Genomic DNA, 17548 nt, shown 5'->3' with positions numbered 1-17548 from the left:
AACTAGAAAAATAATGTATTACCTTTCCTTTTGGAAAGGACGGAAAAACAAGAAGCGCCTCTCACGTAAACAACAGCAACAAGGAGTGGCATTTTATTGCCATGGGAATCCTTAAAGGGAAACATGTGGAATTACGAGGAAATACCACAAGATCAGTCACACTGCAGGGAAGCTGCTTTTATCAAGAGCCTCTCAACCGCCAACTCACGTTTTTCTTCGACGGTGGGATTAGATTTAGTTCCAGTGGCTGATTTGCCTTTGTTTTTCTACTTTTTTTTTTTATTTACCGGAAACATTCGTGAGTTGTCCTCCATTTCGGCGGGGTTTCTTGCAGTCGTCCTTTTTCTTTTCGGATAATTTCTCGCAGTTTCTCCCAGAAATAATAATGGGCATCTTATTTAGCTTTTACTTCCAAGTCACTCTATTCCTCTCGTGGAATGCATTGGGTTGCCGTTAAAACAGAGGTCATTAAATTTAATTCTCTTGGTCATTTGTTGCTGTGCCATTCGAAATGATTATTCAGCATTTTACCTCGGGAAGGACCACTTCATCTTCGTCTTACTTCTACAAATGGCTGATCTTGTCCTCTGTCTTGATCACTGGATAAAAGGTCCACTGGAACACAATGGCCGGTTTAATGCTCATGAAGTGTCCCTGCTTTATTCTTTGCTTGTGCAATGTCATGCATCACTCGAAATTCATCAGATCAACGAAAAAACTTTATTATTGTAAAAAGCCCTCCTAACCCGTAAGAAAAACTTGATTTTTCACAAGGCCTTTAAAGCACCACTGTGGTTACGAATTCCTGGACGAAAAAACAAAAGAACAAACAAGCAGAATCCAACTAATGAAGGCTAATGGGTGGTTGGACTAGATTAAGCCGGTTTTGTGCCAGCACGGATCTTTGCTGTACTAGGCCTGGCATGGACCTCTGAACTCTTCCTAACCAACAGAGAAGATTGAAGGCGGCCTGAGAAATACTGTATTCAGAAAAGCAGGAGTGAACTAACAAGTTTACTTCAAGTCCCGTTAACTGGCTGAGTTGGTTACAGCTGCAGAGAGCCAAAGCCATTGGTCAAGGGCATCTGGACTAGTATGACTTTTGAGACCTCTCCTACCTTTGGGGCTCTCAACATTACTGTACCCGGGATAACCCCATTAGCTGGGGTGTCAGCACGAAGTATGACTGGTACCGGAATAGATATTTCCTCATAATGGATTTCAAAGATGTTAACTAATTCAACTTACAAAGTTAACGTAGAAAGTTGACATTTCATTTCTGTGGTTTTTGGGGTGTCAGAGAAATGAATCGGCATTCATGACCGTGCTGCTATCAATGAATCAGACAAAGCTTCGAAATGAGAACAGAGCTGACATTAACAAAGAGATATAAATAGTAAATACATTGTCTCCCTGATGGTCGATTCTTCTACGCATTGCGGAGAGAAATGCTCTCAATGGCTTATGTGATTCGTGAGTCAGAGATAACTCAAGAGGCATTGTAATAGACGTCAGAGATAAATGAGACTTTTCAAGGCGATCAACTAATATTAACAGCCCAATAACGGCTTGTTTGTATATATACGTGCATGTGTGTGTTTGTGTGCACCAGATATAGATCTGAATATAACGTGTTAAAGGGTATTACAGCCCAGAAAACTGGTACCCCTCAAGGTAACCTGATCTGACGTGGCAAGTCTGTGAGAAGACCGTCTCGAGATTGATTTTTGATCTTGATAGAAACTTGAAAATTTCGGTCGGAGGTGAACGATTTTGAAATATTTGCCCTATCGAGTGTGATATTCTCTGGCATGACAGGAAGTATAAGTTCATTATCAATATACCTGACCTCTAGGGCAATTTTCCCTCGATCTCTGTCTGTATCTATCTTTCTATATAGTTGATTTCTGTAAGTTGATACTAGTTAAAATTTATGTTCACATGTGCCTCGTTGCAAAAATCTAATCGAATCTTCATAAAGGCAATTTTTACCACGGCAGCCAGCATGGACGTGTGTCCATTACATTGTAGATAGAATTTCGGTCGCATGTTTACCTTCTGAAGTAAACGTACTTGCCACATAAGACAAAAGGATATCAAAGCAGGTTTTTGTACAAGTCTCCTTTTCAAGGTTAATAAAGGCGCCAACGGATAATCGATTTGATAAATTAAAGGGATGTGAAAAGTCATCTGTTAATTTACAATATTTTTTTTTTCTGAGTAAGAAAATTTAATGGCTTCTTGAGTGAAGAAAATCCATTCAATCTTTAGTTTCATGAAAGTTTAAATAACGTACATGCGTTTCTCCATGAAATATTATTAATGTCGTGCCATGAGAGGGTATGGGAAAACAGTATTCATTAATTATTTGTAATAAATAAATTTTATATATATACTGTATATATATATATATACACATATATACATGCATACATATATATGTGTGTGTGTATATGTATATATATATATATATATATATATATATATATATATATATATATATATATATATATATATATATATATATATATATATATATATATATATATATATTATTTATATTTATATTTATATTTATATATATGCACATACAAAGTGGATCAGAGGTTCCCATATATGCTACGAAATTAGCTTTAGCCTTTACTGAATGACAGTTATCCGAACAAGAGATATTCACTGATGTTTCTGAGCGCCTGAAATCTATGAGTAATTGTCTCTGTATATGAAAGTATAATCCTATGAAACACTACATGCATAGTATGTAGTTACGTATTAATGTTATTATACACAGCTCACGCTGATAATACCCATGTATCGAGAACTTATAAGTTTAGGTACGGTTTTATGTATGTAACTTCGTCTTTCTATTTATATCTAGTGTACAAATTATGTAATGCCCATAAACTTAATGTAAAATCACGAATTCCATTCTGTCTTCTACTAAGCCATTGTTAGCTCAACAATCTCCCTCTTACTGACCTTTGTTGTATTAATGGTCTTTGTTTCTTCTTCTTGCAGGTTGGTACCATGACGCCATCAAGGTCAGACTTCCCCCAGATAGTTCAAAAGGAGGGTGAGATGGGCAAGAGCCCGTCTCTGCCCATTGTGGGGGAATGGGTTGCGCTGTCAACGTTGTGTAAGTTACGGGGTGCTCAAGGAGAGAGAGCTGGGTCTGGCATAAGGCCACCTTAATCTCCAACAGCAGCAGATACAGGGTCATTTGTGATTATACGTTAGGGTAGTAAATGAAAACCGAGGCCGTAATCGGCAGCAGGCGATAGAGGGCGCCAGTCGATGTCAACAGTAACTTTCTAATATTTCGGAATATACACGGCAAAGGGTGTGGTGGGTCTGCAAGTGTTGCTACTCGCAGTGAGCAGACTGAAACACAGGCTACGAAATTCAGACTTCACTGGAAATCTTGTCAGTCCTTGGCATGCTGGGTAAATAAATGCCTTTGTTGGGGAGCCTACGCGTGCATATGCTAGTCTGATTGCCTATGCATAATTTAGGAATCACACTAATAAATCCATTAATCAAAAGGTATTAGAAAGTTAGGGTTGGTGGATGGATGGATGGATTCACAATGGTCCTCGAGGCGCAGTGATAAGCAAGATTTGATTATTAGAGAAGGGTGATTGTTTGCCATACCCCAAATTAACAAGTGCTGTTTAGAACTTGCGTATCACTGAGACCTGACCATCGAATTTTAAGCTTAGATTATTGGATGATGGTAACCGTAGCCACTACTTCGTATCAAAGTGCTCTTTGTCGTAATTTGATTCCGCTTGAATAATAGGATGACAACTTGTGTGAGCGGCGAGAAAAGGAAAGAGGTCCTGCAGAGCGTTAAATCACGAAGTCACCTGTCGAATGCGAAACTGTGGCTTCCGCGACAAAATGACCCGTTGTAAAAGTTGTCACTCGAGGCCGTAAGTGATCCGTTTCGAGCTGCCGAAGAAAAAATGTCTCTGCACAGGTCTAATCCTTGCTGCTGCTGCGCTGTATTTAGACATTCCGCTCCGCTTTTCTGCTCTGCACTTCTTCTTTCACAGATGAGTGAGTTATCTGGCGGCACAGCCTCCATTGTCACTGACATCTTTCACAGATGTGCTTTTCACTTTCTTGGGAAGCTTTCGTTGCAAGTTGATATTTTTGTCGCTTGTTTAATAATAATAATAATAATAATAATAATAATAATAATAATAATAATACCATACAGTGACTGAAGTCCCCTAAAACTATACTTTTGCCTCGTCATTTGCCTCTTTATTTTCCTGTAAATTAAAGTAAAAGGAAGGCAACTGCCAGGTCCACCGATTATACAGTAGGTATCAGCAGTCATTAATCCTGGGGTACGTTGGGCCATAATATATAAATCTGAATTTCATCTTCTCTCTCTCTCTCTCTCTCTCTCTCTCTCTCTCTCTCTCTCTCTCTCTCTCTAATATCCTCAGGGAAACAATCCCATTCTAATTTTCTGTACATAAATAAAAATCGCGGGGACTTATAGCGTTACCCAACGTCAAGTACAGCAAAACATTGACGAGCTTAACTCGAAAGACCAGTTTGAACTGTTCTTTCTAACGGGGTTCTCTTGCGGTTAGTTCGGTGAACGGAGATTTTTATTGACTTGAACGAAGAAACAGGAGTGACCCGACCGACTCTGGGCCTCTCGAGTAAAGTTTTGCATTAGTGGGTACACAGCAATCGTTGCTGGTAATTCAAAACTCATCGCAGGGTGGACTTGTTTGCGTGATCTTCCGATGTTAAGTTAGTCAATGCTCTCTCTCTCTCTCTCTCTCTCTCTCTCTCTCTCTCTCTCTCTCTCTCTCTCTCTCTCTCTCTGTGTGTGTGCATATATATATATATATATATATATATATATATATATATATATATATATATATATATATATATATATATATATATATATATATATATATATATATATATATATATTTATACTTGTATACATGTACATGTCTGTAATCAAAAGCCATTCAGTAATTTGAACGTCACTATTTAAATATGAACTCTAATGTGTCTAATTTATCTTAATTAATGTATTCAGAAGTTTAAATCGAAAGAGATTGAGATAATATAGGTTTGCATTTTTGCAATACAATTTTAAAAGGAAAATCTTCTATAAGAGAAGCAATGTTTTTGATGAATTAAGCAAAGTTTACTTAAATATAAAAGCCTTCAGTCTTCTTCCTTTCATGGACCTGTGGTTTTCATCACGTTTGTTATAGACATTGTTTATAAGAATTTTCTGGTGCGCGCGCACACACACACAAACTGTATATATATGTATATATATATATATATATATATATATATATATATATATATATGTGTGTGTGTGTGTGTGTGTGTGTGTGTGTGTGTGTGTGTGTGTGTGTGTGTGTGTGTGTGTTTTGGGTCAAATATCATTTTCATATCAAAGGTTGGCGTCTTAATCTTCTCAATGGGCAATATCCGCCAACAGACACTTCCTTGGCGATCCAATGGGAACCTAATCTCCCCGTCAGGTGTCTACTGAAAGTAAAAGTCGTAATATAAGTTTACTTTTCCTCCCCTCATGTTTAAAAAAAATGGCAGAGAATAGTTACATTGAAGATTAAAAATTCAGAGGAGGTAAATAGTTACATTGCCACACTTGACTTACGCATGATGACTGTCGGTTCTGGTTGTGAATATGCGTACCATGATGCCTTATTTCAGCTCTTAGCCTTTGGAATGTCAGAAATGGATTTTCATTTGCTTACTCATGAGGTCGTTCTCTAGCTTATGAGCACTGCAGAGCTAAAACATCAAGTCAGTTCACAGAGTTGTTATAGAGCTTTTACTTCTGTTACTTCCGGGAGAATCAGCTGACTTTTGACATCTCAAAACGTAAAAGCGTATACCTGTATCTGTATCATTAATTTGCTTCACTTTCTATGATGCCCAGTAACCGGTTTCGTTATCTCTTCATGTTCCAGTATTCTAACGACCCCAGGCTCTAAACACACACACACACACACACACACATACATGTGGTGTTCAAAGACTCTTTACATGAAACGGAATAAGAGGGCTATAGGTCTATTACTTTCTAAGCCCAATGAAACGTATTTCATTTCTTAAGCAAAGAAACCCAAAATGACCAATACAATTACACTAATACAATATTAATTCTTATCTTACGTGGAACAAACTAACCGATTTGGTTACGGAAGCTATGAATGAAAATCTGTTCTAGAGAAAGCACTGGCTCTTAGAACTTATACAGAAGACGAAGATGACCTGGTCAGAACAGTTGGCGTATGTATTGCTCTTATCAAGTAACACTGACCTATCAGTTTAATATTTGGATGCGCTTATAACTAAAACCCTACCATTGGTTCACTGTGATACCTTATTTTATTATTATGGAAAACCGAAGAGAAATAGTGTTACATTTCATGTTGCTAATGGCCGGATCAAGCCTTGTGGCGGCCCGCATTTTAGACACCTTATCTAATACCTTCTAACGTTGATTAGGAAAACGAGTCGTTATTAAAACACTTTCCTCAAGTTAAAAGGTATTAAAACTTAATGGTCTTACAGTCTTAACAGGTGGTCTGTTATGAATGAAAACATCTTTCTGATTTGAAGCGAGAAAGATTGCAGTTGAATGTACAAAAAGAGCCAAAAGAAGCACTGACTGACGTTACAGAAAGAATGTATTTTTGGATAGCAGCCTTAAAGGAGCGCCGCTTCTTACATTCAGTCCAATTCTGCTGTCATTGTAGATAAAACTGAAGCTTCAGCTTATAAGAAAATATCAGATGAAGGTATGCTTTATTTTTTTGGAAAAAGTTTGGAAATATGGAAAGTGAGGGAATTTTAAATGCAATTCGAACTTGTTCTGAAGACTGTTGAACTATTTTGCACACAACTACAAAGTTTTCTCCGCAGATGAGATCAACTTTTTTTTTTGTTTTTAAGTTTTCGATCCTTGATATTCTTCGCTGGCTTTTGCGCCAGTATCATATTTCTCAGGTGCCATTAACGACCACCATTACTTTGACCATAAATGGACCTTAAAACGCAAAAAAAAAAAAAAAAAAAAAAAAATGTTTTGCTTCTACTTTTACTCCAACACATGTCAAAAATATATGAGCGTTACTCGCAATTCCTTTTAATGGTGGATTTCTCTCATTTTTTTTTAATATCCCCTTCTCTCTTTCTGCCTTATGCCTCAGAAATGAACTTCATCGTTTTTTTTTTTCTGAAAAATAGGTACGTCAATTTACTTTTAAAAGTCTTTGGTAGAACAATAACAAATTGGAATCCAAAAACTAGCATAAGGATAGTACAAAGCCGATTATGCTCTATATATACATATGCATATACGTATATATACGTACATACATATGTATATATATATATATATATATATATATATATATATATATATATATATATATATATATATATATATATATATATATAATATATATATGAGTGAGGGTAGATAGACAGAGGTAGAGTTAAACGAAAACACTTTTAATCTGAATACATTTGCTCGCGTTCTGAGATTTTTCCAAAGTCTTTAGTGTCGCTCCCACATTTTCAGTAATACTGTCTTGACATACTAAGTTCACACATTTTAGATTTAAATATTGTCTGCACCGTACATAAATATAGCAAAGCGGTCTATTAAAGGATGAAAAAATGTTTATAAGTTACAAATGATATTGATAATAATATTGATGATCATGATGTATCTTATTCTGAACGTCCGGGTTTACAGGCGAATTCTTGCTAAACGCTGTACAAGCCTTTGACGGTAAATCTTCCACGCGGCACCAGGCTCAAACTACGGAGTTTAAAAACAGGTTCTAATTCTTACGTTCGGCATTCCTTTCACTCGTCCTGTGGTCGGATTTTCAACTTGGATTCTTTTGTTTTTCTTTTGAATTCTTATACTTCGGTTTTCATCGCATATTAGGCTTTGTTTTGGCATCGAAGATCGAATAAATGGATTTTGAATGAATCTGTGACATGGTTCTCTACTGTTCATATGGTTAATTTTCTTTGGTCATGCGTAGTAAGTTTTCAACAAGTGTTGTAAATCAAAACGGAAACATATTTTGAAGCTGAAAACTGACATATGAGATATGAGAGAAAAAAACAAAGAATTGCTTTTGTTGTTTCATTGCTTTATTATAATTGGACACCAACGGTATGTTCTTTATTTTTATGCCTAGGAGTTTAAATCAATTATTTTTTTGTGTGACAATGAGGCTCTCTCTCTCTCTCTCTCTCTCTCTCTCTCTCTCTCTCTCTCTCTCTCTCTCTCTCTCTCTCTCTCTGCTTACTCCACCAGTATTTGCATAATGAATAAATGTAACTTGTTACAACAGCCACTTCTGTGAGCCGTGGTCTAGTCCGCGTTGCTCAAATACCACGTTTTGGTGAAATGACTTAACCGAAGAAAGCCAGTTTCAATCCAGAGAATATGACTTGAAAGTTTAAATAGAAAGTCTGTATAAATTTTAGATCCTTTTGTAAAAGAAAAATTACTCGGAATTTCTTGAATTCAGCTGCTGACTTCATCGACGTTTTATCATTCAGACTTGTTGAGTAATAAGAGAGCGTTCCAATTACATAATTCAGTCATTTGTCGTTCCTCTACTAGTGTACTGTTCTCCAGATATTTATCTCTTGTTTTTTTTTTTAGATAGTGGTTCGTGGTGGTAGGTTTCTGTTTCCTAATAGTAGCAGTTATGACTTGGACCATCGACGGATGGTCTCTTGTTTGTCACGTTTTCATATGTGGTATTTTAACAGATATCTTCACATTCACAATTGATTCCAGATCCCCTTTTCTTGCCTAGAGCAACCAGATTTTCTGCACAGCAGCACCAGTATGCAGTAAATGTGCTTCGCTATAGAACTTCTCAGCTCCAGAGGTCCTTAATTCCTCACACCTTTGGACTGTGGAACAGTCTCCCTGAGGATGTCGTGCAATTGGAAGTTCAAAAGTTCAAGCGAAGATGCAATGCTTCACTACCCTAATACTATTCTCCTTGCATTTTAATACATCTTTATCTGTTTATTAATTTAATAGTTTATTTTTTATTTTTTAATGAGCGAGATCTCTTCTTTCTACATTTCCCTTTGCCTCCTCTTACTTCTTCCTAATGAACACCATATTCTTTGGAAGCATGAATTTCAAGTCAGTGGCCCCTGTGGGCTTGTTCCATATGAATAGGGTTCATCTTCTGAATAATAATAATAATAATTCAAATATGAAAGAGTGTTGCTCTTACTTATTCGCACCCCGTGTAACTCATCAGTGATCAAGAGTATACTGATTAAGATCGCTTAACTCAACAGAGAAAGGGCCAATTTTTCTATAATTTTTATTTTGAAGTTTTTCGCTTTATTTTGCTGGAACTAAATAATAGGCTTTAAATTAACACTAAGTACTGATCGTAAAAGACGCTGTTAAATAACTCAGATTATTTAAAGAAGTAAAAGTTCATTCCTGGAAAAAGATACATGAAATTTATTTTCATTTACTCCTTGAAGTCTGAATAATTTCTAATAATTTTTTTTTATAAATTTTTCAGTTGGTATGAATAATTGGGCATTGTTCCTAATACTTCCTTGTTTTTCTCCTCAGGATGAACTTGCTTGTGCTGATGGCATTAGCTGTCATCAGCACACACGCACAGAGCGACCGACGTCGCTTCCTGTTTGGTTCCCGCGGCCGACTGAATAACTCTCCCAACCGTTTGACAACCGAGGGAGGTGTTGCCCCGACCACTCCCATTCCTGAAGAAAAGTCAACAACAGCAGCACGTGGCAGAGTTCGCCTTCCCCCACGAAGGCCTACTGTGCGGTTTGGAGTGCGTCCACAGCACGAAGACAACGAAGAGAAGGAAACCGTGACAGAGGAAACGGTACCTTTAACAACCCCTACGCCTGCACAGGAGAAAAAGCCTGAGCCTGAAGTCCTAACCGAACCAATCCCTGGGGAAGAATTTGTAGCATTCCAGGCATCCCCCCAGAGATCTGAGGAATCTGTAATAACTGTTGAAGATGGAGTAATAACTGTTGAAGATGGAGAAGTCATTCATGTAGGATTAGAAAATGGCCAGGGTAGCACTGACTTGGTGAATAAGACTGAACAAAATGCAGCTTCTGGAGATGAACCTCTTTCTGACCTGGATATTACTTCTCTAGATGACATTTTGATCACTCCTGATGAAGTCATACCAGTTGAAATTGGGGAACCAGTGACTGAGGATATACTTGAGTATTTAGATCTGACTGATGGAGATGTAACTACCCAGCTACCTCAGGAATTTGAAATACCAGTTGTGACTCCATCACCTTTCAAGAATGCCACTGCTTTGGAACCTGAACTAGAAACCTTGATATCAGTAGTAACAAGCCTTCCCATGCAAGAAGTGGAAGGGGAAAGTATGCACGTTAAGCATCACTTGGAATTTGAACACAGCCATATTGGACCTGAAAATGAGACTGCTGCAGTAGAGCAAATTGCTCATTCTGAACTGTCACCAGAATTACGTTACCTTGAAACAGAACCTGTTGCAGAGCAAGCTACTGAATCCTTTTTAGAAGCAGATTATTTTGCTGATGATGCACTAATAAGTGACCTATCTTTAAATGCCACAGAAGAACACCTGAACATTCCAGTCCTAGAAACTGCTCCATTCAAAGAAGTATCACAGCACAATGAAACTAGCTTAGCAAATAATGATACTCTTGCTGAAGTCTTTTCTAATGCTACAGAGTCAATCATTGATTCAGAAGGACAAGGATCAAACATTGAGATTTTGGGTGCTAATGCTCCAAAAGACTCCCAGAACCCACCTGTAAATGACTTGTATGGCAAACATTTTGATGAAGCTGATTTAGGTTTTGGTAAGGGATTCAACACAGATGACAAACTTTTGTTCCCTTCTGAAACGGAGCAGAAAGTAAGAAGCAAGATTGAAATTAAGGAAGTCAATGGGCAGCTGTATGAGTATGAATATATATACTACTATGATGATGAATATCCTCAATATGATTATGAAGGGGAGGTCCCTGGTGATGCAGACCCTCTTACAGTACCTGCTGATGATACTACTAGTACAACAACCACTACTACAACTACCACTACTACTACAACAACCACTCCTCCTCCAACTACTACAACAGAAGCCACTACAACCACACAACGTTCATTCCGAGGTAGTTCCAGAAGTAATAGCAGATCTCAAAGCCGCCGGCCTGTTGTTAATGACCAAGAAATTAATGTTATTGAAGAGCCAGTGAGGTCTACATTTGGAAGGTCCAGGGGTACTACATCTCACTCTGCTCGGTTGTCATCAAGGACCAGGGGTGGATTCCGATCAAGAGAAGAGGAAAACATTGAAGATAATACTGTTCTTGGTGTAACTGTTGAAGAAGAAAAGTTACCAGCTCAGACACGTTTCCCACCTCGCAGCACAACCACTCCCACTCCATCTCATTCACGTGAACGTGAGCCTCTTTTCGAAGAAACATCACAAGTTGGGCTCAATGAACAAGATCAGATTCCTTTAATTCCAGAAGTAACTGGAGCTCATTCTCCTCATGGAAGGCAATCAAGCCGAGGAGGTAGAAAGTTAAGTATAGATGTTACTGAACCTAGCACTACAACAGTGTCAGATTTATTAGCCCAAGAAGAATTAACAACTGAAATCATTCCTACATCCACAATCTCAGAAGCTGAAATCGGTGCTGCCAACCTTTATGCTCTTTCTCGTGTAGCTGACCCTGAGGAGATGGGAGATGCCACAACACAAATTCCACAAGCATTTGATTATGACACTGAGATTCCTGTTAATTATGAAGAGCTCATCTATGACTATGAAGATACTGCAACAGAAAGTCCATCATACTTGCCAGAAATAGGAACAGAAATCCCAGGATCTTTAACAGACTCGGAACCAGCAGCTGAGCCTGAGCCTGAACCAGAACCTAGCACAGAAGAGCCTACTACTTCCACTACTACTACTACTACTACTAGTACCACCACAACTACTACTACCACTACAACCACCACAACTCCACCACCTACCACTACTGAAGCTATTAGGTCACGTGGTAATTTCCGTCCTAGAAATCGTGGAGCTTCTCGATTTGGGTCAAGGAGAGAGAATTCTAGATTATCTACCACAGAAGGTAGTGAAGAACCTAACGCAGAATCCGAAACTTCACATGGCAGTCGTTTTAAAAGCAATCGCTTTGGATCAAATAGATTCAGAAGTAACTCGGCCCCCTCTAATGCTGGCGAGTCCAATTCTGAAAATTCTCTTGTTGGTGAAGCTGGAACAACTGAATCATCCCCAAGAAGGCCTGTAGGAGCAGTGTCCCGATTTACCAGACCTAGTTTAGGTGCTAAACGGCCATCATCCCCAACAACTGAAGCTGAAACTCCTAAAGCAGCTCGGCCAGAAACTCCCAGACCAAAACCAAATAACAGGGTAAACACTAGACCTGGCCTCTTCAGAAATAGATTTAGAAACAAGGGAAGTACAACTGCCGATGAAGTTAGCACTGAACCAACTGTAGATGTTGCTGAAGAACATCTGGTCGAGGAAAAAGTCATTGGGGAGGTAGAGGGCGAAGTTGAGATCAGTACAGAGTCTGCTGTTTCCTCGTCACCAGCTACTGCAGCTGACACAAAAATAAGAGGAAGACCTAAGCCAGCAATACATCGATTTGGTGCTCGTGGTCCTATTGGTGCTAGAAAACCACAACAGCAGACATCTGAAAGTGATAATCAGGAAGTAAATGCTAATCCTGCTGATGAAGAAAAGGCTTCAGCACAAAGGACGTCTCCACCTTCTCCTGGTAGGAGCCGTCTGACAAGACCCTTAGCTACCCGACTAGGTAATCGCCTCAATCCCAGACTTCGGGGTGCTGCTGCTACAGAGAAAACAGTAGCTGAGGAAGAAAGTGCTCCTGCAGAGGAAACTCAAGCTGATACCCAGGGCTTAGAGGAACAGATTGTTGAAAACCCTGCAGATCAGGAGGCTGATGTTCCATCTCCTGAAGAAAGTGTGTCAGACAATGAAAGCGGTAGTCCACAGCCACCTGCCCGAGGACCAGTTGGTACGCGCCTACGGTTCCGAAATCGCACCCCATCAAAGCCTACTCCAACACAAAAGCCCACAAAAGCAGCTGCAACACCTGCATCACCACCACGTCGTGCAGGACTTTCTAACTTGTTTAGACGTAGGAAGCCCCGTCCTGGAAGTGAACCTGCTGAAGACCCATCTGCAACAGAAGGAGAAGTCCCAGCTGAAGAAAATATTCAAAGTGACGATACTGCAGCGATAGGTAAGCATTTGGTTAAGTAACTGTTTCCAAATCCAAGAATCTACAAAACTGTAATAAGTTCTATACATCTTTGCTTAGCTATAGATCATTAGCTCATTTTTATTTGTAATACAAGAATTTAGTTCTTTTAGAAATACCTTTTCACAGATTTTGCTATATAGTTTAAGACATGTTAATTCTTCCTAAAAAGACTTTTTTTCTTAACTGGAATACTGGACGAGAGGTTGAAGCACCCAGAAGAACTTCAAAGACCAATAAGAAATTATGACAGCAAATATTTCTCAAGGTTTATAATCCTGGACAAGATGACTTCCTCAGCAAGCAACTTCGACTCTACCAGCCGGACAAACTGCAGAAATCTTGATTCTTGATACGAAACGTAACAGTCCTAATGATGTCCTTGGACTGACAGTACCTGGTTCTTTTCAAAAGAAGGCTTTGTTTCTCCTCTCCGGACTATCTTTGACCTCAATCTTATAATACCGCTTTTCATTTAATGCTCACACAACCGTTAAAAGTCTCGTAAATACTCCTACCAATCTGGTTTCTTTTAGACAATTTTCATGTTTAAAGCATTCAAGAATTTGCTGACATTCACAGTATTTTTCCATTTTCACTTTTCGTAAGTATTTCGCTAAAACACCTTCCTTTCCTTTTAAGTTTCTCGAGTAGTACAGGTATTTAAAAATCAGAGAACACTTCTGCATATATATATATATATATATATATATATATATATATATATATATATATATATATATATATATATATATATATATATATATATAATATATATGAGTGGGTGTGTGTGTGTGTTGGGTAAAAATTTTCAGAATTAACTATTGCTTAGAGATACATGAATGCGACTAAAATGTAAATATATTTTATTATTTCTCAAATTCAGTGCAAGGGGTTTGAAAATCTAGTTGGCGTACAGGTATTTTTAGCATAAGTATTAAACATAAGTATGATCAAAATGTCGATTACAAAAGCAATATTTATAGCTCATATTTGGAGCGAGTGAAGTGAAGAAAAATTGCAACTGTTTAACGGTTGAGTGAATCCTGAAGGAGATTTATCACATGGGCTTAACAAGTCTGTCTAACTAAAGGGTGTGCACCAGCTAAGAAACCTTGAAAGCTGGAAAATGCCATTGATAACAACAAATAGAGCAAAGCAATTCCGAAGCGTGACAGTAGAGGGAATGATTTTAGGCTACGAAGAAATGCTCTGCAAACTTTTCTTTTCTTATAGTTCTAATTATTTATTGGTTTCCAGTTCTCTGAACTTGCGTAAACTCTTACTCACTTTTCCGTTTCATTCCCTTTTAAACTTCTTCAAGTATAATATCATATGATACTGTCTTCTGTAGTTTCCGTTCCTTCACTTATATGTTTTACATACGAAGTGTCACATATCACTCCAATCTCTTCATTACAAAACATTAGCATCATCTGAACCCAATGAATGCTTAAAGATTCAGTGGACTTCCATCAGATGTTTCTTCTTGGAGATCCTAAAATCATTTGTCATTTACCAAATAATACGACTGATTTTGGAAAAAAAACTTGCCTTCTTATCCTACCATACCATTTAACTTGTAGTTTCTGTCGTCAGTTTCTCCTGCCATCTTACCGGGTGGACTTCCAGACCAACACTGTTTATTCTTTTCTTCAACCAATTGCTCTTGTGACTCCTTTTTCCTTCTTCATACCAGACGCCATCATTTCGAATCGGTTTCACTTCCAGTTCGAATGTGACTTGAACTACCGGAAATCATTTCAAGTTCTTCAATTGCCTTTACCCACGTTAGCATTAGTCACTCTAAAAATAAGTCGAAAGCTTCATTCTTGTGTCCCCGGTAATCAAAGTTACCTTGTTTGAGTATGACCTTTTCTGAAAAATAAGGGTAGAATATTATCAGTTTCATGAGAAATCATTCTTTGAAAAATGTTTATCGTTTTGGTTGTGATAAATTTTCATTCGTAACACTCTGAAGTAATAATAATAAAAAAAGACTTAAGTATGGACTCATATAAAAAAATATAGTAACCTATTACGTAACTTTGTAACAATGAACTTTCTTAATTCCCGATTGTGTTATTTTCGATGCCCTTTACAGTATTAGCGACCAGTGATTTGACTCTGTGGAGCTAGAAACAATATTTGGAAGCTTTAACCCTTATCAAATGATTTCATAGTACAAGTGACGTGACCAAACACAGAAGCAAGTTATCATACCCCCGCGCCCCAGTCCATTTTCTGTGAATACTAACAATCATTCCGTAATTCAGCAGAGGAACAGCCTGCAGAAGGTGAGGCCGAAGTGGCCGCGGACGAGGCAGCAGCCGACCCAGCAGCAACACCCGCCGAAGGAGAGGCTGCCGCGCAAGCAGAGGAAGAGGCACCGGCAGCAGCAGAGGAAGAGGCAGGTCAAGACGCCGGGGGTAGGCGCAGATTCTCCTTCTTCAACAGGCGCAGGAACAGGAACTAGATTCTGAAAGAGTGCCAGTGTTGCCCAGAATCTTTTGTTTACCCTGACGTCATCGTCGTATCATCGCCATCATCCCCCATTACCTCATCTCCCCCCATACCTCACTCAACCTAGTGTTCATCGAGCAACATGATAGAGAGGAATCAAAGGACCGCCATGAACTCATCATTTACTCAACGAGTGATTTGTAGTGATTTTTCAGAATTCCTCAAGAAAAGAAATCAGACTGGACTTCCGTATCTATTAGTGGAGAGCTATGAGTCACATCAATGCTCTGAGAAAAAGCAAAAATAGTAGTCTAGTTATTTTCTCATCATTTCACAGATCATTCATACCGACTGAACTCTTCTGCAAAAGAACAAAAAAGGATTTAGTTTTTTGTAATCCTTCATCGTTACGTTTTGGGTTCCAACCCTTTACTCTCTCGCCGTAATGAAAAGGAAACACATCTAAATAAACAGCAAAAAATGTATGTGACGCTTCACCGGTCCCCCTCGGGACATGGCGTGATGTATTAGGGGCACTGAACTTGTGATATAGACACTTATACGTCATTTCCTCCTTTTTTTTTTATTCATGATACTTGTAGATAGCAGTTCTATTATGACCTTATTTAATGAATCGTGCGTTGTACATATGTTGTATCTGTTTCTTTTTCAGTGATTCCTTCCCGTATTCATTAAAAATTTAATGAAGCTTTTTTTGTGTTAAGACAACACATTTTTCTTTAGGGATAAGCATATATATATATATATATATATATATATATATATATATATATATATATATATATATATATATATATATATATATATATATATATATATATATATATATATATATATATATATATATATATATATATATATATATTGCATGTGTGTATGCATGTGCATGAGTGTATGAATATATATATATATATATATATATATATATATATATATATATATATATATATATATATATATATATATATATATAATGGCACAATTCAGGAGAAAAATATATCAAAATATAACTCAAGTTTTATGTATGAGTTTTGGTAAAATCCAATACCCAAGTGTTTCTTTTTCGAGGGAAACATGTTGCCAAACAAGTGTAAAGTGAGTTATGTATGTTAAGTGACTGAAATGTTCTCAATTTTTATGTTGTATGTTCGAGCACAAAAAGCATATAAACTAGTACAGTAGGAAATGAAAGTTATTACCTTAATAATGTCTCATATATATTTCCGTTCACGTTTGGGAAAAGGCAAGAGAATATCTCTTGCTATTGCCTAAATGAATCGTTGTCTCGTTTATCGTTGTAACTCAAGTAAATATTACTTTTCATCACTTTCTTTTCTTTGTATTTGTAAAATTTATCATTATTCATCAGAGACCTGCTGAATATAACCAAAAAAAAAAAAATCTTAGGAGCCATTTTTATTGGCTGGTTGTGAGAAAAATTATCGTTTTTCTGTTACAGTAAGATGAAGTATTGCTTCTCACTTTGTAATCATGACAAGTTTTCCTTACTGTTGTGCCCTGTGTCGAATTATCTATGGGCTGTGCCAATAATCACATATCTGTACAGTGCCTTGTAAATAAAGTGTTTACTCTCATGCTTTTATCCAAGACCTTTAATTTGACCTTCCCTCACAAACTTAACGCATGTTAGTATATGGACTGGAATGGA

The 17548-nt window shown here is 37.6% G+C and overlaps 1 protein-coding gene across 4 annotated transcripts in view; it reads left to right on the top strand.

Annotated features, from left to right (window-relative positions):
- Window positions 1-15901, top strand: part of LOC136829431 (mucin-5AC-like) — a 231233-nt gene extending 215332 nt beyond the window's left edge. For all 4 annotated transcript variants that reach the window (XM_067088049.1, XM_067088048.1, XM_067088046.1 and 1 more), the window contains 2 exons: window positions 9662-13377; window positions 15672-15901. In XM_067088049.1, coding sequence (XP_066944150.1) covers window positions 9663-13377; window positions 15672-15871 — 3915 coding nt within the window. In that variant the 5' untranslated portion in view covers window position 9662 and the 3' untranslated portion in view covers window positions 15872-15901. The remainder of the gene's footprint in view (window positions 1-9661; window positions 13378-15671) is intronic.
- Window positions 15902-17548: the final 1647 nt, after the last annotated feature.

The sequence above is a fragment of the Macrobrachium rosenbergii genome, chromosome 44 (assembly GCF_040412425.1).
Source record: "Macrobrachium rosenbergii isolate ZJJX-2024 chromosome 44, ASM4041242v1, whole genome shotgun sequence".
Lineage (NCBI taxonomy): Eukaryota > Metazoa > Arthropoda > Malacostraca > Decapoda > Palaemonidae > Macrobrachium > Macrobrachium rosenbergii.
This window is presented reverse-complemented; position numbering and strand designations above follow the sequence as displayed.